Source organism: Thrips palmi, unplaced genomic scaffold, assembly GCF_012932325.1.
Source record: "Thrips palmi isolate BJ-2018 unplaced genomic scaffold, TpBJ-2018v1 HiC_scaffold_7, whole genome shotgun sequence".
Lineage (NCBI taxonomy): Eukaryota > Metazoa > Arthropoda > Insecta > Thysanoptera > Thripidae > Thrips > Thrips palmi.
This window is the reverse complement of record NW_023144634.1, coordinates 6,933,284-6,961,070: the sequence shown is the minus strand read 5'-3', so window position 1 is coordinate 6,961,070 and position 27,787 is coordinate 6,933,284. Positions and strand designations below refer to the sequence as shown.

Sequence of the window (27,787 nt, the reverse complement as noted above, 5' to 3'; positions counted from 1 at the left end):
GAGCGAGGCCTCCCATGAGTGCGACGGAGACAGAGTCTGGCTGGAAGCCCCAGTGCCCCGCCAGAGCCACAGCCACGCACGGCCGCGGCGGTGCAAGCAGCGCGACCTGTCGGCGGACGGCCGAACTGCCTTGGCAAGCTGCGTCTTGCGCCGCGGCGGCGGCGGACGATCGGCTGCAGCAGTAGCAACAACAACAACAACCACAACCACAGCAACAACAACAACAACAACAACAACAAGAACAACAACAGCACGACGCTCGCTACGCCCCGGCCGGCCGCTACTCACGCCACTCCACGCGCTGCTGACACGACTCTTCGCGCCTCGGCTCCCGTATGCAGTCCCTCTCCGCGCAATCTCTGAGTGCGACACAGCCCGGAGGGGGTAGTGGTAGCGCGGAGAAAAAAAAAATTGCATGCGCGCCCGACTTTGCAAGCCAGACCCGTCAGATTTAATTTCATAAATTTTTAAATCTCCACCGCCTCCTATTAAAAAAATTAATTGAATTATTTTGAATCCGCTTTGGCTGCCATATTCTTGAGAGTGCAGTGCGTACTACCACGAGGCTGCAGGGCGTAAACCTGGGCGTGCGTTTTGCGAGTGTGCGGGAACAAAGAGTCCCATTGGCGACCCTGTCAAGGCCACTGCTCGCAAGGGCCGAAGGGCCGCGAAGGTGGCGAGAAAGCCCTTCGGGCCCTTCGGGTCGTCAAACCGATTATACTGTTTCTGCCGAGGGTCACGAACGCCCTTGCCACGTCCTTGCAGCCCTGCCAGCCCTTCCAGCCGCCACAACTCTACCTGACCGAAACCGCCGACACCGACCACACCTGTGGCAGTTTGATCCCCTCTGTCTCTCTCGCTCTCCAGGGTGGGAGAGAGGGAGAGAGAGAGAGAGAGAGAGAGAGAGAGAGAGAGAGAGAGAGAGAGAGAGAGAGAGAGAGAGAGAGAGAGAGAGAGAGAGAGAGGACGCTGAGGCACTGCGGGAGGCCTGCCAGGCGGGCGCGAGCCGCACGCGGCGCGCTGGCCTGCAGTAGTCTGACTACAGAACGGTCTGTCTCCGTCGCGCTCCAGCGGCACGCCCCGCGAGCGCGAGAGAGACACCGCGCAGGCCAACGGCACTGGAGCAAGACGGTTGGAATGCGCCGACAGCGAAAGTGAAGCCGCGATGCGAATGCATCCGCGAGCATCCGCGTGGGCGGGCACGGCGGCCACGGCACGCGCCATATGGTGCGGTCGCGGGGGGCGTGTCACGGCCATGTCACGGACATGTCATGGAAATGAATCGGCATGACACGTACGTCACGTCAGCCCGTCACCTGCCGGAGGATCTTTGAGGTGAGGGTGAGCGCGGTGGCGGCATGCGGGCGGCCCGGGTCATGTTGTGGTTGCCAGGCCGCGGTTCCCCGCCCCACCCGCCCCATGCAGGCCCTGCCCAGGTCTGGCCTGCGCCACACTCGCCAATTTCCAGCGTAGTCGTCGCCTACTTGTTTGCACCGCCGGGCTTTGCGTTTCGGACTCCAAAGGGACTGCCTGTTTTTTCAGTGGCGTGGCCGCGGCAGGGCTATGCATCCGCGTGTAAATAGTAAATATTCGGCATGCCGTTTGATTGGGCCGATAGCGATGCAGCGATATACACATTGGGCATTCCATCTAATGAAGGAACGCAACGCTGCTGCAGCACTGCTGTCACGGGTGCAATACAGCGCAGCCATCATGCGAGCCATCGTGTGTGTGTGTGTGTGTGTTAGTGTGTGTACGCGCGCGCCCTCTCCCCTTCACTCTGATATTGCACAACACGGGATGTGTGTGCATGTGTGTGTTTTTCTGCCACCGGGTCGTTCCGAAGAGTGCAATAGTAATTAAACATTTGCGGACAACAAGCGGGCTGGCGTCGCACGCGCCACGCCCCGCCCCGCCCCGCCACGCCCTGATGCGCCACGGGCGAAGTGCACACCGCCAGCTGCACAATGCACTCTACTCTATAAATTAACTCCGTTAGCTGTATTTTTTTTGTTGCGCTGCGTTGGTCTTTTTACTCGTTCCTGCCGACTTCCTAAATTCCAGGACGCACGAAGGCACTGAGATAACACAGCGGCGGTGAGGTTATGGCATTATCGGGCGCAGATGGCGCACCGCGGTGTAGTATCACTTGTCGGAGGAGGCGAGCAGACGACAGTGCGTCGTAAAAGTGCTCGCGTAAAAAGAGTCCGAGGCATAAAGGATCATGCAATATGTGATGCAGCGGGGCGTGCCACCGTGCGGCGTGGGTGTCGCCTCGTCGCCGCGCGTCCGCCGAGCCCCGCCAAGCCCTTCCAGCCCTTCCAGTGCCCCGGGCAACGGCGGCACACCAGACGCGGTTTCGTCGCTCCGTCTCTCTCGCACTCGTGTGGCGCCCCGTAAAGGTGCGGGAGAGACCGAGCGACGAAAACGACTCTCGGAATCAGTCTGCCGCAGGACGGCGGAGTGGCCGGGGTAATGATGAAGGCGAAGCTTCCCCTACGCTGCAAAGCTTCGCTCAAACTACACTCGTCGAAAACGCTCTCGATACAGTACCGCTCCGCGTCGAAAGACAACAAATGAAATCTCGTAGACATGGGCTGACGACGGCCTCCGAGTCCGCCTCCGTCTTTGATCGATGAGAAAGGAAAGGAAAAGGAGGGAATTATCATCCTCCGCTCGTCGAGACCACTTCTGTGTGTTACGTTGGAGTAGTACGGTAATCGCTGCACCGCACGCCCTATCTCGGTGGGAGTGTGACGCTCCGTTTCTGTGGCGACGCGCGGCGACCGACTCAATTGTGTGTGTGCGTGTGTGTGTGTGTGTGTGTGTGTGTGTGTGTGTTGTGTGACAGGGAGGCAGAGAGAGAAGAGAGAGAGAGAGAAGAGAGAGAGAGAGAGAGAGAGAGAGAGAGAAAGGGAGACAGAGACAGACAGAGAGCGCCTCGATGGCGGCGCGGTGTCGGCCGGCATCAAAGACGATTACTTACCAGTGCCGCCGACTTGCCGTGTCGTCGGTCGGGCCGAGCTGGGCCGAGGCGGCGAAGAGGCGAGGGCGGCCCAGCAGTCCGCCGCTCTGTCTCTCTCGCACTCCCACGGGACGCGCTGCGAGTCCGACAGAGACAGAGCGACAAGAGCGACGAAACCAAAACGCCCGCCCCGCAGTGCCACGCACCGGAACGAATCTCAAAGGACCCCACGAAATCATCCAAACTCTGTATATAAAAGCGGCTGCCGGGCGCACACACACTTTCTGAATGCGATAGTTTCTTTATTATCGGGCCTGGAAACCGAAGGGTCATGCTACGGGGAAGGTGTCGTGTGGGGCCACGCCGACGCCCTTTACTAGGCCGGCCCTCCGGTCTCCGGTCCGCGCCACGCCACCAACGCGGCACCGACGCCGCACCCTTCGTTGCCAAAATAAGAAGAGGAGATAACGCAGCTCGTAAATCGGGCGTTTGTGTGTGCGTGTGTGTGTGACAGACTGCGGCCCAGCCCGTCCGATTGCGCGCTGGTATATATGCCCCGGGGCATCGCCGGCCGCGGGGCCACGCGGGCCTTGCAGGGGCGACAGCGCGACAGAGAGTGTAAACTCCGTCACTCGGTCCCAAGAGGCGAGGCATGGCGGAAACGGAACGGGAGAGGTGAAGACGCGGAGAATAAAAGGGGAAAGAGATGGAAAAGATATGACGGGGCTCTGCCAAAAAAAGTCGTCCGGGGAGCGTTGTTCCCGGCTAGGTTGGAAACAGATTTTTAAAACGCAGAAAGGGCTGATGGCGGTAGTTTGTTGTATTTATTATCCGGACTTACGCAACCGTCGAGATCACCGGGGCGGTTTTGTGGTCCTGGACACGGGGTGAGGTAACCTGTAATTTGCCCGCAACCTGTAACCGGCAATGAACTTGGCCGTGCCGTCTGGCCCACGGTCAGGGCCTGGCAGAGACGAGTCCCTTTCAATCTCAGCCCGTCTTCCGTCTCTCTCGCTCTCGCCCTGCCTCTGCCCTGCCTCCGCCCTCCGGAGGCATTTCCGGTGCTCAGTAATGATGGGCATTCGAGAATTACACGCGGAATATTAACGACTTATCGGAGCCGCTTAAGCCGGGGCAGTGGCGGGGAAGTTTAATTTCAGCCTCGATGTGAGCTGTGCTGAAATAAGTGGTGCAGTTCACAGTGTACCACGGCCCGACCGGACACCGCAGCGACGCAGTGCAGTGCGATTGTGTTGCAGAAGGTTCGCCTGGTAGCCTCCCACTGGGAATCGCAAGGCTTGTTTCAATTCCGAACGCGCTGATCAACCTATTTGTGTCGTTTGCATATTTTCAATCATGCCTACTATCACGGTCCGCTGCCAGCCAGAGATAAATGTGATAACACGGTGCAGTGTGTGAGAGAGACGGAGAGAGGATTCGTCACCGGGCCCCGTTCCCGTTGGGCAGGCCGCGCGGCGCGTCGGTGGGCTGATTCCGAGCCTGCCGTCTGTCTCTCTCGCGCTCTTGTGTTCGCTTATCAGGTGGGAGGGAGACAGGGACAAAAACTCGGAATCAGCCTGCAGGCAGTGGCAGAGGCCGCTTGCCGCGGCCGGTCGGTCCGCCCGGACGCAACGCCCCCCCCCCCCCCCCCCCCCCGCGCCTGGGAACCGCCGCGAACGGGCCTCAAAGGAGCCGCGGCGACAGCGGGAAGCACTCGTGGCGTTGGGCCGACATGTGTTTGGCCTATTTATTCTGAAGTTAGTCGTACATTTAGTCGAGTAAAACTTTAACCCTGACGTGCTGACGTGTCATTGAGTCACTCCTCGCCAGTCGCTCAAAGTATCGCCGTCTCAGTACTATAGTTGTTCTACCTGAGCGTCCAGGTCGGCTTAGGTGTATCGGGTACCTGCACTCACAAGAGAGCTGCTTATGAGTCATCGGTCACCGTTCGCTTCCGAACGGCTCCGTGGCTTGCTGCGCTTCAAGAGCCCCCTTCCACGTGCCAGTGGCCGACAACACGCGGGGCAGTTCGAAATTGGGTCACCGTGCGTCGAAGTGCTGAATTGACTTGAAATAAAACAGCCGGTCTCGCTCATCGCCCGCAGTGGTGAATAGGAGGGGGCTTCCGAGCCACGGATTTCTCTGAGCCTGTGGCGCTGCTGCTGCACCGGGTCCGCGATGATGACTCATTTTCTAGTTTCCCCCTCCACCCGATCATTGTATCAGAATCTAGGTATCTGTGTGTCAAAAGGGGGCCGTGACGTCACCGCGTCGTAAATTATTCCGAGACGACACTGGTTGGCGTTCGAACGCAGTCTTTCGCCCCCCGCTCCGCCCGCTCCACCCCCTCCTGGGCCCCGGCCCTGCAGACTGACTCCGAGAGGTCGTTCTGTCTCTCTTGCACTCATGGGGCGTCCCGTATAGGTGCGAGAGAGACAGAGCGACCTCTCGGAATCGGCCTGCTGCCTGCAGCCCGGTCGGGTTCGGCTCCAGCGCTTCTTTTTGGACATATCGGTCGTGTTGGCCGGTGAATCACCGCCGGGTGGGACGAGCCGGGTCCAGCGGCGGGCCCTGGGATCGGCACTGAGTTGATTTGTTGTGTTGATACTCGCAAAACAACCCATTGGCTTCAAACAATAACTGGTCACTCTTTTTAAAATCGTGGCACTGTCGCAAAAATGATGGTAGGAAAATAATTTTTGTTCAAATGATGACGTCATTCGTCAATAAATACTCCTCCATCGGAAGCCTTTTAGTGTTAGGACTACAGGCATCGCATGACACCTTGAGGCGACAGGACGACTAACACCTTTGTGTCAACCGCTATGACTCACCAATGCACCGCCTACTGCCGCTGGGTGTGTGTGTGTGTGTGTGCGTATGTGTGTGTGTAGGTGTGTGCGCGCTCGTGAAGGGCCACTCAGGTACTCCACAACATCAACAAAGAACTCTAGGCCAGAGAGGTCGGCCGAGCCGCTTCTTCCCCGAAACGGTGCCACATTTCTGCGAACGGACGAGGAAAGGTGACTGAGCCCCACCGGGGGTGGATGACGTGTTCTCGAGGGGGCAGTGGGGGCACCAAATGCGAGGCTGGATGGACGCCAACGGCGGGAGTGAATACCTGCAAAGCATCATTAGGCGATAATAAAACATAAAACACATTGAAAATTTGCCAAATTATTTCTGTCCATTTTACATAACAGTGTAGTCGTTTTTCCGCTGTAGAGACACATTCCACGAACGCCCAGCACAAGTTGCCAAACATTGCCCCCGCTGTGTGCGGAACGAAACCGCGCGATGAAGAGATTGACTTTGCTTGCCCCGATCATGGACGCCCCGGACACGTCCCCAGACCACCCTCGCTGCCACCACTACTATTGTGCGACGCATCAAAGGACTGGCGGCGACACACCGTTTGATAAATTCATGCGAAGAACACGAACACAACCTCTGCATTGCAGGCAGACGTTAGTTTCCAAACGAGACGGTTTGCCTTTATTTTTGCCGGCCGACTCTTTACCGTCGCCGCTTGGGAACCGACCGAAACGCGGCGCCCGTATCCACGTATCTGCGCCCGCTGGCGGCGCAGTTGCGGGCTTTTCGGCGAGGAACCGGGCGCTGGAGAGGAGAGCCTGGCACCGGCGGGCCCTGGCACTGCCCTGGCTGGACTGGCTGCCTCGCTGCAGTGTCTGACTCATCGGCGATACACTGTCACACACACGGAACGCAGCAGCGTTCACAGGCCGCCAGAAACGCACAGGAGCCAGCTAGAGCGACAGTAGTATGAGCACCTCACAGTCACGAGCTGCCATCTTGGTGCCCCAGCGTCGCGGATAGAATGAACAGTGGCTAGCCTCACCAAATGAAACTTCTTTCCACAACAAAGCCAGGACTTGGGATTGCCAGGCCCACCCTGGAAAAAAGAGTGCATTTTCCAGGAGAAATCCGCTGAAGCAACAAGGAAGCAAATGGCTAACCGCTACTATGATGCACCCACACTAGTACGAGCAGCGAACCTTGACCAACAGCGCTGCCTCGTGCACACGACGCGCCCTCCGGTCATGCGCAGTCGCCCACAGCGAGACTCAGCGGACCTCGGGCCTCGCATGATTAAATACAAATACGCAAACACGCACTGCATGTGCGCGTGCTTGCGGCAGAGAGCGATATCACTGGGGCGCACTGTGAGACATTTCGACCACGACTGCACCCAGTTTCAAATCCTCATCGTAGACCCACGGCTGTTTGACTGTGCTGTGACAGCGGACTGCGACGCGCGACGGTGTGCAGTCGTTTCCTACTTTGCACACGAGTTCAATTAATGTCTGCTGCACCCTGCCGCGTCCTGCGGGACAGTCGGTCCTGCGGGACAGTCCTGCGGGACGTCCTGTCGCAAGGTGCGCTAATGCGACAGCCCCGCGCCGCAGCGCCACCGCCTTGCCTTTGTCGAGGGATGATACGGCGGGAAAATTTGAATTAGAAAAAAACACAATCAGTCCTGGCGTCCGTCTCGCCGCCGCGTCTCCGCGGGGGGAGAGCGCGTTCCCACCACACCTCATACCCTCCCCTCATCTCTTATCATTTTTTCAAACCGCAACGCATCTTTACGCTTACCAATTGCATGCTCAGGATTTTTTTTCCCTGCCGCCTTTTTTTATCCTTTAGTTTTTCTTTTGTTACTGTGTGGCACCTTCCTCGGTGACTCCGCCCGGCGCGCCCTCACCCCGGTGCTCCCTCGTTTGGCTGAAATTGGCCACCGACGGACCGTCTATCTGATCGCAGGCCGGGGGGAGGTGACTGATTCCCCGAGTCTCACTGCCGGGAATAAAATCCGACACTTCAACCCACTTGGTAATTGCCCGCTCCAGAGTGCGCAAAAAAAACTGCGCCCTGCAAAGTTTCTTCGTTGATAAAAACTCAAATGAAAAGGAATCTGGTTGTTTTCTATCCGTGCATTGGGCTGGAGCTGTAGCTGCAGCCAGGCCTTGGTCACACGCTGAGTCCTGCAGACCGAATCCGAGATTCCTTTTGATAGTTCTGCCTCTGTCGCGCCAAGACAACGCCCTATGAGTGCGAAAAAGACAGGGCGACGAGATCAAATCAGTCTACCCGGAGCAGTCCTTGTCGTTATAGCTTCCACGTGGAGCCTCGGCTCGGGTACTAGGACCCCCTCACCCGGGGGGAAGGGGGGGAGCCTTCCCTCCCCCTTTATTCCGACATCCGGCCGAGCGGCAGAGATAGTTAGATCGAGCATCCTAGGAATGTGGCGGAGGGATTCAAACACTGTTTAAATAGACTGTCCGATTCTTCCACTTGCTGCTATTTGCTGCTGGGCCCCTCCAAATTCGCAGAAGCCTCCACCCTGCCCCTCACGTCACGGCTCGTTTCGGCTCTTGTGCAAGAGGCAGGTTACATCTGCGAATTTCGATGTCAAGGCCACGGCTGGCGAAGAGAAAGCTGGCCCGGCCAGTTTCCTTGCCGACCGAGCCGGAGCCGACCACGCCGGCTGGGCTCCAGGGAGTCTGCAGCCCCCTCCACCGGCCGTCTCGTCTGCCCTTCAGCGCCCGCCAAGTTCAAGCAGGCCTTGGGCGCGAGGGACTGCAGGCGGGGCCGCAGCCCTGCCGTCGCTCTGTCTCTCTCGCGCCGCTCGGGACGGCCCATGAGTGCGAGAGGGAGAGGGGGACGGCCGGACGGTTCGGAACCAAATCGGCAGGCGCGACTTCCCGGCGGCGGGGCGGTGGCGGCGGCCTGCAGCCCGTACCTGCCCGCCGTCGGCCGCCGTCCGGCCCGACACACTTCGTACAAATAAAACCCCAAGACGCGCCTTTGTCCGAATTTCGTTTCTTTTATTCGGGCAGCCGACTGACAAGAAAATCCCGGACGCAGCGACGCGCCGAATCAGGACTGCGCAAATTTTTTGCAACTTTCAGCTTTTGGAGCGCAGCACATCCCAAGATAAGGTGGGCAAGCTGTCTGAGCTTGTGCAATAAACTGAATTTTGGCAGAAGTAGAAAATCGCAGAGTACTCGGACGGCCCGCGGGCTGAGCAGTGAAACATGTTCGATTATTTTCCTGAGAGGCCGTTTCGCAAATCGGCCCTGTCCCTCCGGTTAATAAGGGACGCTCCTGCACCGGCAACCTCTTTTGCTTTTTGGCCGGCAGGTACTGCCTGGCGCGGTCTGGTCGGCCGTGCCCTCGGCCAAGGGTACCCCAAGGACCATTTCTTCGCAAACCCGTGCACCGCCGGGCCGGCCGCACCCAGCCCATCCCGCCGCCCCGCCCCGCCCCGCCACCGCCCCGCCTCGGACGACGCGGCCGCTACGCCCCACCACCGCATGCGACCCAGATCCTCCTGTTGCTAAGCAGCCTGGGCGCGCAGCACTGCAGTCGGATTCGGTTTATCGCTCTGCCTCTCTCGCACTGCTGCCGGGCGGCGCGTGAGCGCGAGAGAGACAGTGTGCCGGAGCGCGGCGGGCGACGCGGGCATCCTTCACAGATTTTCCGGGACATTGAACGCACTTGCGCGGTGACCGCGGTGACGCTCCGCAGGCTCGATTAAAATTTAACCGCGATCTGACCGCAACGGACTCGGCAATGAGCGCCCGGCAGAACGTAATCATAACTCACGGGTCACTTCCGGTCGCGCTGGCCTGCCCAGCTCTGTCTCTCTCGCACCCGCACGGGGCGCCCCACGAGTGCGAGAGAGACAGAGCGCTGCCGGGGTGGCGGCGGGTGGCACTCGCTTGACCGGAAGTGACCGGCGCGGGCAGGAAGAAAGCAATGTCTGGCTCGGAAGTCGCCGCAAAGTTTGGCCCCTCCTCGGCGCCCTCATGTTCGCGAACAATGTGATCAACACCTCTGGGCGCCTCCGGGCCGTCCGGGCCGTCGCAGGAAATGGCGGCAATATATCTGAGACGAAGAAATACAGCGCTGCTTGCCGGGGAAGAGTGCGTCCCGTGACGCGCCGCCAATTATTTAGCCCGGTAAGCTTCGTCGCGGGAGTGCGCGAAGCAGTGCGCGAAGCAGTGCAAAGCAGCGCGAAGCGCTCAGCACGACACCCGCTCGTCCGTCTTCCACTTGCCGTAAGCAGCTCTCGCAGCTATTTGCCGTGCTAATAAATTTGGGATTGGCCAGCCTATGCTAATGCATAGGGGGTAGCGTCGCGGTGCGTCGCAGGGGGTCGTCGCCTTCTGTCTCGCTCGCACGCGAGGGGTCGCTCGGAGAGTGCGAGAGAGACCGAAGCGCTGTACGGAGTCGGTCCGCAGGAGTTAGAGGCGATCTGTTGCCGCGTAGTGGGAGTGGGTTTGTCGCTGCATGTGGTGAACCACGCACGCACGGGTTTATTTACTCCTGTCTCTCTCGCACCACCCAGGGCCTCCTTGAGAGAGAGAGAGAGAGAGAGAGAGAGAGAGAGAGAGAGAGAGAGAGAGAGAGAGAGAGAGAGAGAGAGAGAGAGAGAGAGGTGCGTGGCTGAGGGCTTTTTTCCGCGAAGAGCCAGAACGTCTCTGCCCGCGGCAGCTGTCTGCACGGTGCACTTCAGGCAGCACCCGCTGCCGGTCCGCAACCACGCGGCAAATAGACCGAATTAGCAGCCAGACTTCAATTTGCTGTAGCGAATTCCGCGTACCTGCGTCGCAGCGGACCGTGCGAATATCGCGAATAATATCGGCCATATGCCACTCGCGGCAGTATGGACTGGATTCGAAACTCGTCGCTCTGTCTCTCTCGCACTCGTGGGGCGTCCCGTTTAGGTGCGAGAGAGACGGAGCGATGAAAACGACTCTCTGAATCGGACTACATGGCCACCTGGCGGCGCCCACCAACGGAAACGGGTTCAAATTTGAAACGTTTTCGAAGAAGTTGCCGGAGTACTCGCCCGCGCGGTTCCAGGCTCCGGTCGCCAAGGCCCTGCGCCGCGGCTGGCTTGTTGGGACCTGCTGCAAGGAAGGCAGCACACTGATTCCGAGAGTCGTTTCCATCGCTCTGTCTCTCTCGCACCTATAGGGGACGCCATGAGTGCGAGAGCGACAGAGCGCCGAAAACGACTCTCGGAATCAGTGTGCTGGCCGACCAGGCACAGGCAGCCTGGCCGGCTTGGCAAGCCGCCAGGCAGGCACCATGCATTCGGCCTGGACCGCATCCCGCCGCTCAGACGCGTTGCTGAGACGCGTTGCTGAGACGCGTTGCTGAGACGCGTTGCTGAGACGCGTTGCTGAGACGCGTTGCTGAGACGCGTTGCTGAGACGCGTTGCTGGACGCGTTGCTGAGACGCGTTGCTGAGACGCTTTGCTGAGACGCGTTGCTGAGACGCGTTGCTGAGACGCGTTGCTGAGACGCTTTGCTGAGACGCGTTGCTGAGACGCGTTGCTGAGACGCGTTGCTGAGACGCGTTGCTGAGACGCGTTGCTGAGACGCGTTGCTGAGACGCGTTGCTGAGACGCGTTGCTGAGACGCGTTGCTGAGACGCGTTGCTGAGACGCGTTGCTGAGACGCGTTGCTGAGACGCGTTGCTGAGACGGCACAACAGACATCAGCACCTCGATTCCGAGCTTCGCAAATCGACCCAGTCGCGCGAAGAGAGTCGCGTCAGACACTTGTCCACCGTGCTTACGGGGCTGCCGGCCTTATCGGAGGGGACCGTCCGTAAGCCTTTGGCGTCGCATGGCCTGACTCTCGGAATCCGCCTCCTGACGCAATGCCGTGGAGATTACTCCTGTTCCTGCGGAGAGTCGCGCAGAGCCACGCGGAACCACGCACAGCTGGTTAGTGTGACTTACCTGCGCTGTGGGCAGCGGGGCTGGTGCCAGACAGTCTGGCTCGGCCGACTCCTACGCTGCCAACGCTGCCTGCCCCAGGGGGGCCTCCACACCGCAAGTGTTCGGTCCTTCTCGGTAGCGTTCTTTCTCGTCCCTCTCGGACCCTGCCTGCGGCGGTTGGTCGAGTGATGCTCTTACAGTGCCCCTTACCTGGCTCGACCGGTGGACTTGCAGGTCAATACAAAGTGGAACAAGCCCAGGACTGCTGCAGGACTGCTCGCCCGACTTTATTTGTTCTCGGTGGAGCCCGTGTTCCTCGAGTTGATTCCAATAGTCTCTCTCGTCGCACTGTTCGGGAGGATCGGCCTGTAGCCCTTCAGCACCGTGCTACCTGAGGCTACCTGCCCGGGCTGCGCGTTGTCCACGCAACCCACTCGCGGAAATCACCCTGAGTGGCCCCACTTACGTCGCCGGATTACTTTTTGATGCCTTCGTTCTCGTCGGAGATACGAGGTGAGTGGACACTACTGCGCCTGATGACGACGGCGCCTCGGTGGCAGATGGTAGCAGGATTGCTGCTAATTTTGGCCTGCATTATCGGAGAGAGGAAATGTCGTGACCCGATTTCCGGGGTCACGCGCTTAGGCTGGCCCTGGCCTGCTGGACATGCGTCCGCAGCTCGTAGGCCTACCTTGCTGTACTAGTTTTTAGCGTGTCCTTTGCAGCGGAGTTCGCCCCATCCACTGGCGAGGCTTTGGGCCTTAGGTTGGCCTAGCGCAGGATCGCCAATACGCACTCGGACCGAGGGTCCGTGGCACTATGGCTTTACCCTATCGCGCAGGCTGGCCTTGGCCGGCAAGCCCCACCGTGGCTTCTAGGCTGGCTCCGGAGCTCGGGTCGGGTCTGAGCTTTTGGGAGAGAGAAACACCTTCAGAGCCCTGGCTTTATTCCTGCCTGGGTTCGGGTGGTCAGCCCTGGAGACTCGTGAGTCCCCGAATGATGCTGGAGCAGAGATGCGGCTTAATTTATACCTTTGCGACGCACCCCTCCGGCCTCGGCGGCTCGCCGGTCTCGGCGGCTCGCCGGGCTCGCCGGGCCCTTGACCGTTCGGCCAGGCCCTTCGGGTGACTTCGGCTGACCCGAATCGAGATCGGCCGAAATCATGTGTGATTCCCCTTGGCGTGGGTGTCGTCTGCATCGGCTCGCCGCGCTGCACTCACAATGGCAGCCGCGGCCTCCTACCTGGCAGCGCTACAATGCTGCCAACGCGCCCTCTTCGTTGGCCACCCTGCGGCGTGGCCGGCGCGGCAAACTTGAATCGTCTACGCATCTCGCTAACTAACTATATGTAGACCAGCGCTGAAAGCGGGGGCTCTACATCACTATCACCTTATTTAAAAAATTATGAAAAAAAAAGATTTGACGTGAGGAACATGAAACAAAATAGCATGAGAAAGAACCAAACAATGTGTGGGAATAAGCCGTCTCAAGACGCCTTTTTCAATTGAGCTGTGAGAAATTATTAATCTGCGTTAACAAGAAAATGGGTGATAGTGCACCTATCTTAACCTGACCAGGGCAGACCACGCCAAAAATTTCAATATTCATGGAAATTATTACAAATTAATCAGTATGTCAGGATACTTAATGTGAATGTGATTAGCTTAGGACACATGACGTGAATGTCGACTGTCACCTTACGAGGATCACAATTATCTCCTCGTAATTTGTTCGAAAGGAAACAATTTTTGAATATCCCCGACATGCAAACTTAGAGAAAGAAAACGTAAGGTAAAATGAAACTGAAATTTTATTAGAATGAATGATTACACACATGAGTCGTAGCCCCAACAATCGTTGTAATTAGGCTACAATTAAATCTTAAATCTTAGAACTATTTTAAGAGTAGTTCGCGTGACAAAAATATTGCGTACCAACTTACGCCGGAACTAATTAGGAATTGTTTTCCAGCAACGCATATCTCTTCGGTTTGGAATAAAAAATTTTATTCCAAATTCTCCGGGACAATACACTCCAAAATTTCAACGATGTAGTTCTTACATGCGACAAATTTAACAAGCAAAACCATCCTTTAGAAAATAGATAGCTTATTTGCACAGAACAGTAGAACTCCGATGTGCTCAAATGCGTCTTTTTTTTTTGAGACTTTAATCTATTATCTAAGCACCATATAACAGTGGTTTGTGCTTTTGATGGCAATGACATGTAATTTGCGCGCACCAGCACACTCAGCTGCTGGCTGGAATAGTTCTAAAAGATTGTATAAAGTTTGATACAATTTTCTCCCTTTTTTTTTTTTTTAAAAACATACTTCATGCTCCAAACGGTACATGAACGGGTCCTTGAAACTGTGAGCTTTCGTTCGACAGTCTCCAAGAAACACCCCACCATACGACAATTCCCTTCCGTACATGGAACAGGGATCGTCCACAGCACAGACTCGGGCACACTGCCCTCCGCGCCTGTACTCTACACACTCTCACACTGACACACACACAATCCACAAATCCACACACTCGCAAATCCACACTCTCGTCATCCGTCCGTTGGGCCCGCGGCACGGCATGACTGCCCAATCCGTTCCGGGCTATTGTAGCCCCCGCCTCGCCCCCCGTGGGGCTCGGTCACTCGACGGCTCCCTGCCCGTGGTCGTGGTACAGGGTGAGTCGTTGGCCGATTGGTCGGTCGGCCTGCATCAAAGTAATGTGCCTACTTACTTTCGGCAAGCTAAAAAAATTTTGAGTATCGACGACCCGTCTTAAGCGTATAGTACATATTCAATCCATACCCCTATATACTCCAAACCCACTTTTCGGCTTGCGCCTATTATTTTCGGTGATACACTGCTGATGAGTATGTAATGTAATTTAGCTTAAATTAAAGGTTTAGCGATCTCGTAATTTAGCATTGTAACAGTGGTTACCTTCGGCTATTAAAACCGGCACGACGCTTCAACAGCGTCACCTGCCATCCGGCAGCGTTGTAACACTGGGTTTCCTTTGGCTATTAAAAACCAGCACGACGCTTTAACAGCGTCCATTGCCATTCGGCAATCGTAACTCGACACACATTCTTATTTTTCGACACCATTTCCGCAACATATTTTCTCCCTAGTCTTCGATATCATTCTTCGCCAGTATAAATTTTTTGTATTCAACGCCTTACGCCTTAAACAATTATAGATTTTGTAATGAAACGCCTCATGCCTCAGACAATTGTAATTTTGTAATGCAACGCCCACGCCTTAAATATTTATAACATTTTCGCCGATAATTTACACGTATGTAATGCTTTTCTCCATGTAATTATTTTTCGCCTATTTTATTCGCCGGGACAAGTTTCGGGTACACTGTCGGAAACAAGTTGCCCCGTCCGCGCGCTCCTCTAGCGCGTCATAGTTGCAGGCGTCTCTGCTCCTCTGCACAAACGCGCGAGGGTGACACACCTGGCCCCGGGAAAAGGGGGGTGGCGTACCTGGCCCGACTTGGCCAGCCCGGGCTGCGGTCGCGCCGCTGTGCATCCTTTTTAGTCACGACGGTGATTCCGCGCGCTGGGGGGTCCACTCGGCACAGATGCCGAGGCATCCACCACATCGATCGCATGATGCAGGTCGATGCTGGCCAGCCCAAGCTAACACGTGAACGCCCGGTGGCGCGCAACGACACCCTGGGCCCGCGTGCACGGCCCCAACCAAAAGGACTCTTTTTTCAGCGCTCCCGAATAACACTCATAGTCACAGCACCAACTGTCTCACTAGCCTACACTAACACCTTGACAAATCAACACACTTCACTCACAGACTGTCCGCGCGGCGTGAATCACTTTTTCTGACAAAACTTTAGCCTTAAAAAAGCTCCCCCCCGGGGAGCGGCGGCTGTTGCGGGGTCTTGGTGGTCCACTGGGCCTCTTGGTGGGGCCTGGCTGTCCAAACGCCCGGTCCTGCTGCGCCGGCGGGTTGGATGCCTCCCAGGTCTGCGTGGTGGAGTCTGGCTGCGGTTTCGGGTGCCTGGACGCCTGCAGCAGCACCAGTAGCGGCGTTGGGGAGGGCCCTGCAGTGCGTCGTCCAGCGCCCTAGTCCAGCGGAGCAGCGTCAGCAAAGCCGCCCCGGGAAAGCCGCCAAGAGCAGGAACATCACGGTTTTTCAAAAGGGCACGCCCGTCGCCGCCATGCCGATCGCTTCAAGACACAATGACAGTCTGACACTCTGAAATTTTTCACTCACTGACTTGACACGTAAAACACGAACACGCGCGCGATATGTTTTACCATCGAATACTCGGCTGCCCAAAACAGGAAAAGTAGGCCCCAAAACAGGAAAGTAGTTTTCCCCCTCAATGCTCAGATCCCACCGCTGCCACCAGTATGTCGTGACCCGATTTCCGGGGTCACGCGCTTAGGCTGGCCCTGGCCCGGGACATGCGTCCGCAGCTCGTAGGCCTACCTTTCTGTACTAGTTTTTAGCGTGTCCTTTGCAGCGGAGTTCGCCCCATCCACTGGCGAGGCTTTGGGCCTTAGGTTGGCCTAGCGCAGGATCGCCAATACGCACTCGGACCGAGGGTCCGTGGCACTATGGCTTTACCCTATCGCGCAGGCTGGCCTTGGCCGGCAAGCCCCACCGTGGCTTCTAGGCTGGCTCCGGAGCTCGGGTCGGGTCTGAGCGTTTGGAGAGAGAACACACCTTCAGAGTCCTGGCTTTATTCCTGCCTGGGTTCGGGTGGTCAGCCCTGGAGACTCGTGAGTCCCCGAATGATGCTGGAGCAGAGATGCGGCTTAATTTATACCTTTGCGACGCACCCCTCCGGCCTCGGCGGCTCGCCGGTCTCGGCGGCTCGCCGGGCTCGCCGGGCCCTTGACCGTTCGGCCAGGCCCTTCGGGTGACTTCGGCTGACCCGAATCGAGATCGGCCGAAATCATGTGTGATTCCCCTTGGCGTGGGTGTCGTCTGCATCGGCTCGCCGCGCTGCACTCACAATGGCAGCCGCGGCCTCCTACCTGGCAGCGCTACAATGCTGCCAACGCGCCCTCTTCGTTGGCCACCCTGCGGCGTGGCCGGCGCGGCAAACTTGAATCGTCTACGCATCTCGCTAACTAACTATATGTAGACCAGCGCTGAAAGCGTGGCTCTACAGGAAAGTGCCCTCAATAAATCCATAACCAGCTCAACAATCGCTAAAACGCCGCCGACCGCAGCAAGCGACCCCGCGTCGGTCCTTTAGAGCGCGAAGCGCCAACTATTTTCACAGCCCGCCTCATCCCTCCGAGTCCTACATAAATTAGTGTAACAAGTCTCTGGCGGCTGGGCGGCTCGCTTCGACGCCTCTACAGGCATCTTTATTGGGACCACCTCTCGCCCTTCGCAGGTATTCTTTCTTTGTTATCAAAATTGACAGTGTTTTGGACGAGGGGCCCGCCGTGCTGTGGAGACAAGAGGACAGGAGCAGGGAGAGCGGGGCGAGGCGGGGGAGGGGGAGGGGGGTTGCAGCGCGCACGGCGAGCGAGGGGGGAGAGGGGGAGGGACCGATGGCGAGGCACGGTAAAGCTCGTATGCATGGAACTGTTACTCTGCGTCGTGCCATGGACCTGTTACTCTGCGTTGTGCTATACTGCACTGCTTCTCGCTCGTTCGGCGTGGCGGCGGCGAGGCGGCGGCGAGGCGGCGGCGTGGCGCGTCGGCGCGACGGCCGGGCGCGACGGCAGGGCGGCAAGGCGCCGTGGCGGGCCCCACGGTAGGCCCATGGAAAGACAGAAAAGGCCAAGAGCCGCTGCCAGTGCTGCCAGTGCACAGTGGGCCGGGAGACCGGTGGAGCGGCCAAAATCTTAGACGCGTTTTGAGCTCCAGAGTCGCTAAAGAGACTCAAACCAAACGTGTGACCTCACCAATGGACCCACTGTGCGGCGGTGGAATTCACTGCAGCCGTCGGGCAGGCCATGGACCCCGGCTGCAAGGGGGCGTCCATATGCGACATAGCTGGGTGCAACACTGTCACGGGTCGGTAGCCCGCACGAGCTGGAGGTGCGTGTGCGTGTGTGTGTCTGTGAGTGAGGGGAGCGGGTGTGTGTGCGCGCGCCGGGCCGGTCGCTAAACTGAGTCAGAATCGAAGCCAGGCAAGCCAGGCGGCGTAAACACAAACACCTTCAGCCTCGCAGCCACTTGCTCCTGCCTGCCTCGGCGGTGCATGGCCTCGCATCGGCCGAGTGAGTAGAGCACGGTTACAGTGGCCACGACATCTTCACAGAGGTTGCGCAATACCCACACCCACGCAGCCACGTGTCATGAGGTTCAAAACTCCTCCAGGGCCTTGCGACGTAGCCAAGTGTCGCGGCAGTCGGGCGCATCCGCTGCCCGCACTAGTCACTTTCTCTCTCGCTCTCACGGAGTGGACCGTAGGGGAAGGGGAGTGAGAGAGAGACAGAGCGAGGAGAGCTGGCGGCGCTCGGCAGCGCCCGCCAGCGCCCTGGACCCCAGGAATGCGACGACTGCGACGCACAGCCGAACAGTGCGTTCAACGCCTCTCTCTCTCTCTCTCTCTCTCTCTCTCTCTCTCTCTCTCTCTCTCTCCCTCTCTCTCTCTCTCTCTCTCTCTCTCTCTCTCTCTCTCTCTCTCTCTCTCTCTCTCTCTCTCTCTCTCTCTCTCTCTCTCTCTCTCTCTCTCTCTCTCTCTCTCTCTCTCTCTCTCTCTCTCTCGCACGCCTCGCGAGCCTCGCGGCGGAGAGAGACATCAGCCGACGGTAGGTACCACTGCACAGCCGGAATCGGGTGGGGTCCGGCAGCTAGAAGGAGGAAAGGCGTGGAAGGGGAAGTGAATAGACCGTCGCGATTAGCCCATTGGTCGCCGGGCGGGCGCATCCTGGCCTCACCTGCCGGCCCTGCCAGTGTCGCAGTCCCGGCTGGCCTTTCTTTCAGTTGGACGCTACCATTCATGGAGTGAACACCAGTGCCGACTTTGTCGCCAGTGTGGGTGCCGAGCCCGCTGCCTCCAAGTTCGGGACGGTCTTTACTCGGTTTTCCGAATCGACGCGTCGTGGCCTTGAGTCCGCCGATCCCGTTCGTCTCTCTGCGCCCGAGCGCGCCGAGGTTAGTAAATTAGATTCGTGTTCCGACGACGACGCCACTGGAAACCCTTCTTGTTTCCGCCGCCGGACCGTCGGTTGCCTCGCTTCGCTGCTGAATTCTGCGGCGGTCGCGCCTCTGTTCACGTCGGCGGGCCGCTCTATTGGTGTTTAGTGTATTGATACGTGTGGTAAGTGGTAAGTAAGTGGCTTACCGCGACGCCTCGAGCCGCGCCGCTGCCACGCGCACGCCGGCCGGCTAGAGGAGGTGGTGGGGGTCACCCACCGGGCGCTGCAGCGCGCCGGCCCGCGCTGTCTCTCTCTAGCATGAGCGTGAGGCTGTGCGTGAGAGAGACGCAGGAAGTTGAACCTGATCGTCGCGTCTTATTGAAAGCTGGTCCCTGCGGCCGACAGTGCAGGATGGCCCACCCGCCACCAACTGTTGGGACAGCAGGTTCTGTTTCGCTTCGCGCTTCGAACACCGACTTGGCAGCCTGAGGGCAGCCTGAGGGCAGCCTGAGGGCAGCCTGAGGGCAGCCTGAGGGCAGCCTGAGGGCAGCCTGAGGGCAGCCTGAGGGCAGCCTGAGGGCAGCCTGAGGGCAGCCTGAGGGCAGCCTGAGGGCAGCCTGAGGGCAGCCTGAGGGCAGCCTGAGGGCAGCCTGAGGGCAGGCCTGAGGGCAGCCTGAGGGCAGCCTGAGGGCAGCCTGAGGGCAGCCTGAGGGCAGCCTGAGGGCAGCCTGAGGGCAGCCTGAGGGCAGCCTGAGGGCAGCCTGAGGGCAGCCTGAGGGCAGCCTGAGGACAGCCTAGGGGCAGCCTAGGGGCAGCCTAGGGGCAGCCTAGGGCAGCCTAAGCACGGGTGTCCCGCGCGCATTCCTTGCCCGCCACCACCGCGCACGCGTCTCCGCGCACGCCGCGCCCGCGCCACGCCATGCCTCCTCTCCCCCCTTGCCCTCGTCCGCGACGCTCTCCGCTCCGCCGGGCCGTGGCAAGCCCCCCGGCGGGGCGGGCGGGCCGAACGGCGGCCGGGTCGGCGGCGCAGGCAGAGCCCTCGCCCTCAGTCGGAGTTTGCGTTTGATAGTGTAAACACCAACCACCTCGCTCCCGACTCAATCCTGCATCACTCCACGAGCCCCTGAGGTATGTCAGTGTGTTGAGACTTGTGCGTTGAGACTTGTGCGTTGAGACTTGTGCGTTGGGTCTCCTGGTGTCGCGTTCATCCGGCCGGCGAAGTTCTCACGACGCGTTGCTTCTGCCCGCGGCGCGGGTCACTTTGGCACACGCCTGGTTCCCATGGTTCCGATGAATCACATCGCCGCTCTGTCTCTCTCGCCCTCACGGGGCGACCCGCACGGGTGCGAGAGAGACAGAGCGGTGAAGCGGTCCGTTGGAAGCAGGCGGGCGGGCGGCGCGACACAGTCGTGGCACGGTCGTGGCACAGTCGTGTCACAGTCGTGTCACGGCGTGGCGTGTGCCGGTCGCCGGCTCGGCTCAGGGCGCGCGCCGCAGCCGCGGTCACAGCCCGCCTGACCCAAAGCCACCCAGCCCCCGTGGCACACCGGCGTCGCATGGCGTCGCGCGCCGCTGCATTCACAGTGTACTCACCGTGCCGGTCAGGAATCTGCGCCGATTCCACTCAGTGTGTCGCGGCTCTGTCTCGAGTGCGAGAGAGACAGAGCGACGAAAGCCATCGGAATCCCGCCGGTCGCGATTGATGCGGGAGATGCGGGCCCGCGGACTGAGAGTCCTTTTCGTCGCTCTGTCTCTCTCGCACCGATAGGAGACGCCCCGTGAGTGCGAGAGAGAGCGGCAAGGGCAGTGGGAGTCGGAACCCCGCGAGGCGATGTGACAACGCCTTGGCGGTGCACTGTGACACTCTGTGACGGCGCCAAGCGATCGCAGGTGGCCGCGGGTCACGTGGCGACAACCACAGTGTGCCCCCAAGGTTCGCCGAGTTCACACGCCAGCCCACGATTCCTTGCTCATCCCCCTCGGCCCCCTCTTCCTCATCCCCCACCCTCCGCGTTCACGCAGGCCGCGTCCCGTATTTTTTTAGGTCGCTCCCATCTTACACTTTGACGCCGCCGGCTCTTTGAGCCATGTCTTGCCCCCTCCCCCGCCTAGCGGGCTGACGTGGCCCACAACTCACCCCCGCCCCCTTCACCGCGAACTGTGCCCACGTGTGTGTGTGTGTGTGTTCGCTGCCACGAGCTCGCGGCTGGAGCATGCACCTGCTGCCCGAAATCGTTGCGTATCGTCCCTCTTTTGCTATGCGCGATCAGTTGCCGACTTCTTAGCGATGGAACAACGAAACCAAGCAGGGGTCGGAGCCACCCCGCTGCACCGGGCAGCAGCTGCCCTAACCGTGTGCCGGCTGCGAGGCGCGAGGCAGGGCGGTGCGGCGCCGTCCTGGCGGCCGGTGACGCGAAGACGGTGGGCCTCCCTGCCGACGCCGCGGCGGGCGGCAGAGTGATCCCGAGCGTCGGTTTCGTCGCTCTGTCTCTCGCGCACTCATTGGGCGTCCCGTTATGGGTGCGAAAGAGGCAGAGCGACGAAAACGCCTCTTGGAATCGGTCGAGCGCCTTCGTACCCCCCCCCCCCCTCCCCTCCCCTCCGTGCCATGCGTGGCTATGAGCAGGCGGGGAGGGGAGGGGTTGGTCCTCGGTACTTTTTATTCGGCCGCTGTCTCCGCAAGGGTGAACATCACGGTGTGTCAGCGCGTGCGCTCTGGCTCAGAGTCCAGGACGAGGTGGGTGTCCGTGTCTTCAATTTATTGCTCCTGCCGCAATCCGTCCGCGCTTGTTTATCTTATCTGTAGCGTGGAGTCTCGCTGTCTGCGAGGCCCGGTGCGTCATATTTCGACCAGAGGGAATGACACTCGTCTTAGAGGGCGCGTGCGTCCTTGGGCTTGTTCAGTTCGAGCGGAAGTCGCCGGCAAGCACATTCCGAGAGGGAGGGTGTCTCTCTCGCACTCACGGGGCGTCTCGAGTGCGAGAGGGACAGATCGACCCTCTCGGAAGGGGCGTGTGGCAGTGGCGTAGCTGACCAGGTCAGTAGCAGTGGCGTGGCGTAGCAGGGCGCGGCGTGCAGTGGCGTGACCGTTGGCGCGTTCACGAGGATTACCAGGGCTGTTCGCAGCGTAGCCGTGGCGTGGCAGAGCGTAGCATACAGTGGCGTGGCAGGGTGCAGCACAGACAGTGGCGTAGGCAGAGATAGCGGGGCGCGGTTGCGTCACGGTTCGACCAGAGGGAATGCCACGGGTTCCAGAGGGTTCGCGCCCTGATGCTCGTTCGGTCCGAGCGGAAGTGGGCTCGCGGTGGCGTCCGGCTGTGACGTCGCCCTGCTCGCGTCGGTGGCGGTGTCGCGGCGTCGGCGGGGGGCGGGGGCACTCGGTGCTCGGCCGAGCTCGGGGCCCGCCGCAGTAAGACACACGGCCGGGCGAGGGGAGGGGAGGGGGGGGGAGAAGTGATCCGAGAGAAAGAATAACCGCGGAAAGACGGAATGAGAGGAAAAGGCAAATGAAAGAAAGGACAAGTGGCCGACTGAGCTTCTCCACGCGCCGAGGAGGGCGTTCTCTCTCTCTCTCTCTCTCTCTCTCTCTCTCTCTCTCTCTCTCTCTCTCTCTCTCTCTCTCTCTCTCTCTCTCTCTCTCTCTCTCTCGCACCCACACGGGCCGCCGCATGGGTGCGAGAGAGAGCGGCGGGTGCCACTCCCTGCCTGCCGGCAGGCGGCCCCCACCTTGCGGCCCCCCTCCCCTCCCCTCTCTCTCCTCCATCGGTCCCGATCACGGCTCGCATGTCGCGAGGTGGCGGGGGTGGGGGTGTCCATCCTCTCTACTCATTTGTACATTCGTGGAGGGGAAGCAGGGCAGTAGGGGAGGGAGGGCCTGTGCTAGCCCACGGGTCCCAAGGCGCGAGTGATAGGCTTACGCTAAAGTCGCGTTGTTGCGACTCCTTCGACTCCAGTTCTGCATTCGACTGCTTTCCTTCGTGATCGCCCGGGCGTCGCGTCAGTGTGACCGCGTGCTCTCTGCGTGCGCGCGGAGTCGTTTGGTGTGAAGTGTGTTTGTTTCCGGTGTGCTGGATGCGGCCTCTTCGGCAGGTGAGTGTGTCTGTCCGCTTCGTCCGCTTGTGTGTTTCCACCGAAGGGCCCGCCTATCACAATCTGCCTTTCGCCAGTCTTCCTTCTACAGTCAAGCTGCAGATAGTGGTTTGATTGACTGTTGTAAGTGGCTCATGTTGCGGTGTAGGTCGAGCAAGCGACAATGTATGTTGTTGATGCTTCACGGGCTGTCTTGGCCACTTGGCCGCCTCGCGGGGTCAGGACGCCGCCAGGACCCCCTTTCTCAGATTCTGGAGTGTGTAATCGTGCGGCAGACAATCTGGGCTGAGGACGGGGGGACGGGGCGGCCCTGGAGGCGCGCACCCTTACACAGACAGACATGCATGCTGCACGCGCACACACGCAGAGGCGCGCGCGCCTTTCGCTGTGGTCTCTCTCTCTCACACACACACACACACACACACACCACACACACACACACACACACACACACACACACACACACACACACACACACACACACGCGCAGCCCTCCACAGAGCCCGGCTGCCCGAGCGCGCCGAGCGCCGAAGGACCGCCCTGTCTCTGTCGCACTCGCGAGGCGTCCCCCGTCAGAGTGCGAGAGAGACCGTAGCGGCGTGAGCAGCGCTGCCGGTGCGTGATGGTCGCGCGTAGCGCGCCTCGGTGGCCGAGGCGCGGTGTGGCGGGGCGGGGCGTGGTGCGGTGGGGCGGGGCGTGGTGCGGTGGGGCGGGGCGGGGCGGCGGAATCGTGGACGCGGCACCACGTCGCCCGAGTGGCGCGTCGCGAGTCCAGCCGGTAATGCTCGCACCCCTGTGGTACCGTTTGCGGTCACCAGAAGGCCTAGCGCAGCGGCTGGCCCTGCCAGTGGCAGCCAGTGGCCCTGCCGCCCCTCAACAGGTTCCAACTTGCCGGCCGTCTACCTGCGTGTACCTGAGGGTTCATTGACGCGGCCCGGCACAGGTGGGCAGCTCCTTTACAGCGCGACTGTCTCACGGGACGGGGCGGACAATACGTGAACAGAGATGTCCGTCTCCACTTCCAGTTTCCGTGAGCGCCATTTGACCTCGTTCGAGTCCGGCCGCATCGTCGCGAAGAAGACCAGCGCCAGCCCAGCCGCTAATACCTCGTTTGCTTTCTTTACAGGCAAGCGGTGTGGCACTGTCACCCCCTCCAGGCCACGGCGCGGCGCAGCCCCCACCCCTGTCACCCTCCGGTGGCTGTCGGAAGCCGAGCTTCCTTCGGGGACGTTCGGCTCTCCCGATCGTCGCTGCTCGGCTCGGCTGGCCGGCTCCACGGCACGGCACGCAGCGAGAGTCCCCCTCCACTTCATTCTGTTGGGAACGCTTCTGCGAGGACGACGTGGCGCTGCCCGCCGTAGCTCCGCCGCTCCACTCGCTCGGCGAAAAGTTCGTGCCGCGCGCGCTCGTGTGTGTCTTGTGTGTGTTTGTGAGTGACTCTGAGCAGAGTGTGAAAGCTGAAAATGGCAGTGCCATTTAACGAGGACGATGAGGAAGAGCAGCTGGAGAGACTCCAGCTGCTCTTCTCGCAGTTCCTGCAGGTGCTGAGGCATCTGTTGGACCAGCTGCAGGTGCCGCAGATCACCTTGACCAGCAGTAAGTCCTGCTCTATGCAGTATTCTTCCGGCACGCATTCGTTTAACCGTTCTGATTTTTGGCCAGAACGTTCTAACGCCATTAGAGCGGCTCTGGATGCGTATGATAGCTTCATACGTGCTGCTCGACAATGCCAACATTTCGATTATCTTATTCATCGCGCTTTTACTGTAGGAGGATCTCCCATTGTGTTCCTCTATACTCCTCGCTTTGCAGCCACTTTCGTCCTTGTCATATTTTTTCGTTTACTTTTGGAATATTCTCCTTTCTACGAATGCCAGAAATTCAAATAATGTCATTTTGTGCCCCTCTGGAATTACATAGGGGCCGCCCATTAATTACGTTACGCACTTTTGGGCACTTTTTGTTCTTAAAATTTATCTATCTTGTACGTGACATTTCGTCGCCAAAATTTTGCACGTTGGCTTTTGTTGGCCCTGCTTACGTGTAGATACAGTTTTTAAACGGATGCTCTCGCACGCTTCATCATTTGCGATGTGTATTTGTGTTTGATTTCATTTGAGTGTTTTTAGAAGTAGCATTTTTTTGTCAATGGCAATTTAACCTAATCATTTGGTCTTTGGTCATGGAACTTAACCCTTTCCTATCCTTTTCCTACTGTTTGGCTTGTTTTCTTTTCTTTTCTTTTAAAATATAAATTTGTGTAATTGTTTAAACGTTTTGTCATTAGGAAATGTGGTAATTTTCGCTAGTCTCTGTATGTAGTTTTTAGTCTACTTCTGTTGCCATCTAATAGCTACAATGCTGTGATACTAGCAAAGGATCATTCCAAAGGAGTACACTCGAGTCTTTGGCGGGAACTCGGGTGCAACTCCTTCGGACATTCCATGTTCTATAGAGAACAAAAGTTTCCAAAGACATGTCATTGTGATTGCAGACTTCTGTCTGTTGTGATCTCCACGTTCCTAAGGTGGTGATAATTGTTATGCTACTTCCTACTTAATTAAGCATGTTTATGATGTAATAAGTTACACGTATACGTAAGTTTAATGTTGGTTGTAATACATAGGTGCACAGCGTATTCATTGCAAATAAACATGCTTTTTATAAAATAGCACATTTTTATAAAGATCGACCCATTTCCCTAAACTTGTTAAAATCTTGTCTCCGTGACGAAAAAGTGTCATCACCTCATCTCGTATGCCCCCAAACAAACCTCTGGAGGAAGGGACCGGTGGAGGCAAATGGGAGGACCTGGCATCATTTCATCTCACAGCCCTCGCACCTCGCAGGTTAGCACAGGTGTGATACAAATAGGTTCTTGCCCCCTCCCCTCGCATGTTCCCTGCTTTTGTTGTGTCGCGTGGCCGTGCTTGCTGCTTTGTGGGTCCGACGCCTTGCCGCGGCGGGTCAACAGCCTTCGCGTCTTCGGAGCGAGAGAGCGAGAAAACCCGCTCGAAAGTGATTCAGTCGGTAGTGCGTGCTCGTTTCGCAGGATCGCCTCGGGACCGCAACGAGATGGCAGGGTGGCGATTTCCGTGGAAAGTCGGCTGGGGAAAAGCGTTTATGTGATTCATTTCCACTGGACCGGGTCAGGTAGCCGTTGACTCACTGTCAGTGCGTGGCGCGGCGTGACGCGCGCCGTAACGGGCCGGTGCTAAGTGCGTGGCCGTGACGTCGTCGACGTCGTCGTCGGGGTCAAGACGTCGCTGAGGAGTGAATCCCTTCATCTCATGGCGGAACTATGCACCGCCGGGGGTTCGGCGTTCGTCGACCCGGGCCTAATCGCCCCACGTGGGGAAAGTGTCGCTTGTACAGTAGAGGGCGGCGGGGCGGCGGCCACGCGGCCAAGGTCCCGGTATCGCGGCCAAGCGCAGCAGCGCGTCAAACGCGGCGCGGGAAGCGACGTGGTAGTTCCACTCTCCGCCGAGGGAGCGCGCCACCGACCGGCGTGGCGCGTTCGCGACACACGCCGCCGCGGTGGTGGGGATCATTGCACCGCCTCAAAACACCGGCAGGGCGCGCTGCTGCGTGTGGCGTCGGCGCGCCGCGGCCGGGGTTCGAACCCGCCGCCTGCATTTCGACTTGGCCACAGGCTCCGCGAGTACGCGGCACCACGCCGGCCTTGGAGCGATACGGTATCGATGCGCCCGCGCTCTGTCTCTCTCGCGCCGTTGCTGCACTCCCCTTGAGTGGGAAGGAGACAAACGGCTCCCCGGAATGAGCCCACAGGCTCCGAGACTCCGTCCCACAATTACGTCTGTCCGGCCGTCCGCTCGGCCCGCAGCGCTGCGGTTGCAGTCGCGATGCAGGTGTCCCTCTGAGTCACGCGTTGTTGTTGTTGCTGTTGTTGCACGTGGCGACTATTGCATCGGAAGACCGTCCTCAAATGTGGCGTGCCTGCCGTGCCTGGCGTGCGCCGTCACTGACCGTCCCGTCACGCCGCGTGTGCCGCGCCGCGTCGTCACGCGTGTCACGCGGCCTCCCTTATAGGGCCGGGCAATTCCGCGGCGATGTCAAAATCGCTATCTGTGCTTCCTGTGTCCTCGCTGCACCCGCTGCGCCTTGCATGTGCATGTGCACCTTGAGCATGTCGTTGGGACGAGCCGTCGAGGTTCGTCCCTTTCCCTTCTTCCTCCACAGGAGCTGATCCGGAGTCACCGCGGTCCTGGCCAACCTCACCGTCGCGGACGCCGCGGGGCGCACTTCACCAGGGCTAACGGCCGCCTGGTTCCTCTGCTTGCAGGTCGCCTGGCATCCTGCGGGGACGCTGACGAGGAGGACGACGACGAGGAGGAGCCCCCCAGCGCCGCGGCCATGGCCGTGACGACGGGCATGGCGGCGCCGAGCCAGCTCCCCGACGTGGTGCCCCGGCCAGCGCCCCGGCTGTCTCTCCTGACACCGCGGCCCGCCCCGCGGCCAGCCCCGCGCCGCACACCAGTGGTCACCACCAAGTGGCCCTCGCGGTCGCCCTACACCAAGTACATCACCAACAGCGTGCCCCGCGCGCCCAGCGCGCCCAGCGCGCCCCGCGTGCCGGTGGCCGTGTCCAGGACCACGTGCTGCTACAACCTCCCCGACGTGGTTCGGGACGCGGTAGACCCCGCCCCCGAGGCCGCCCCCAGCGTGGCCCCCGCGGCCGCCCCCATGGCTGCCACTCAAGCCGCCCCTAGCCCCGCCCCCAGGAGACCCTCAGGCTCCGCCTGCTTCGCGAGCGGGCCGGCGAGGTGCCACCCCCACGAAGCAGCCTCCCCGCCGGCGGCCACCAAACGCCGCCCCGGCCGCCCCGGCCGCCCCGGCCGCAAGGTTCAAGGGGCGGACGCCCGATTCCTGGCCGCCG

General features: G+C 59.5%; 1 protein-coding gene across 1 annotated transcript; it reads left to right on the top strand.

Annotated features, from left to right (window-relative positions):
* Positions 1 to 19,854: 19,854 nt before the first annotated feature.
* Positions 19,855 to 27,547, top strand: LOC117652761. Its single transcript, XM_034397853.1, has 4 exons — positions 19,855 to 19,929; positions 24,017 to 24,486; positions 27,194 to 27,253; positions 27,501 to 27,547. The coding sequence occupies exons 2-4, from the start codon at positions 24,354 to 24,356 to the stop codon at positions 27,545 to 27,547; spliced, it is 240 nt and encodes a 79-aa protein (XP_034253744.1). The 5' UTR covers positions 19,855 to 19,929; positions 24,017 to 24,353.
* The last annotated feature ends 240 nt before the right edge of the window (positions 27,548 to 27,787 follow it).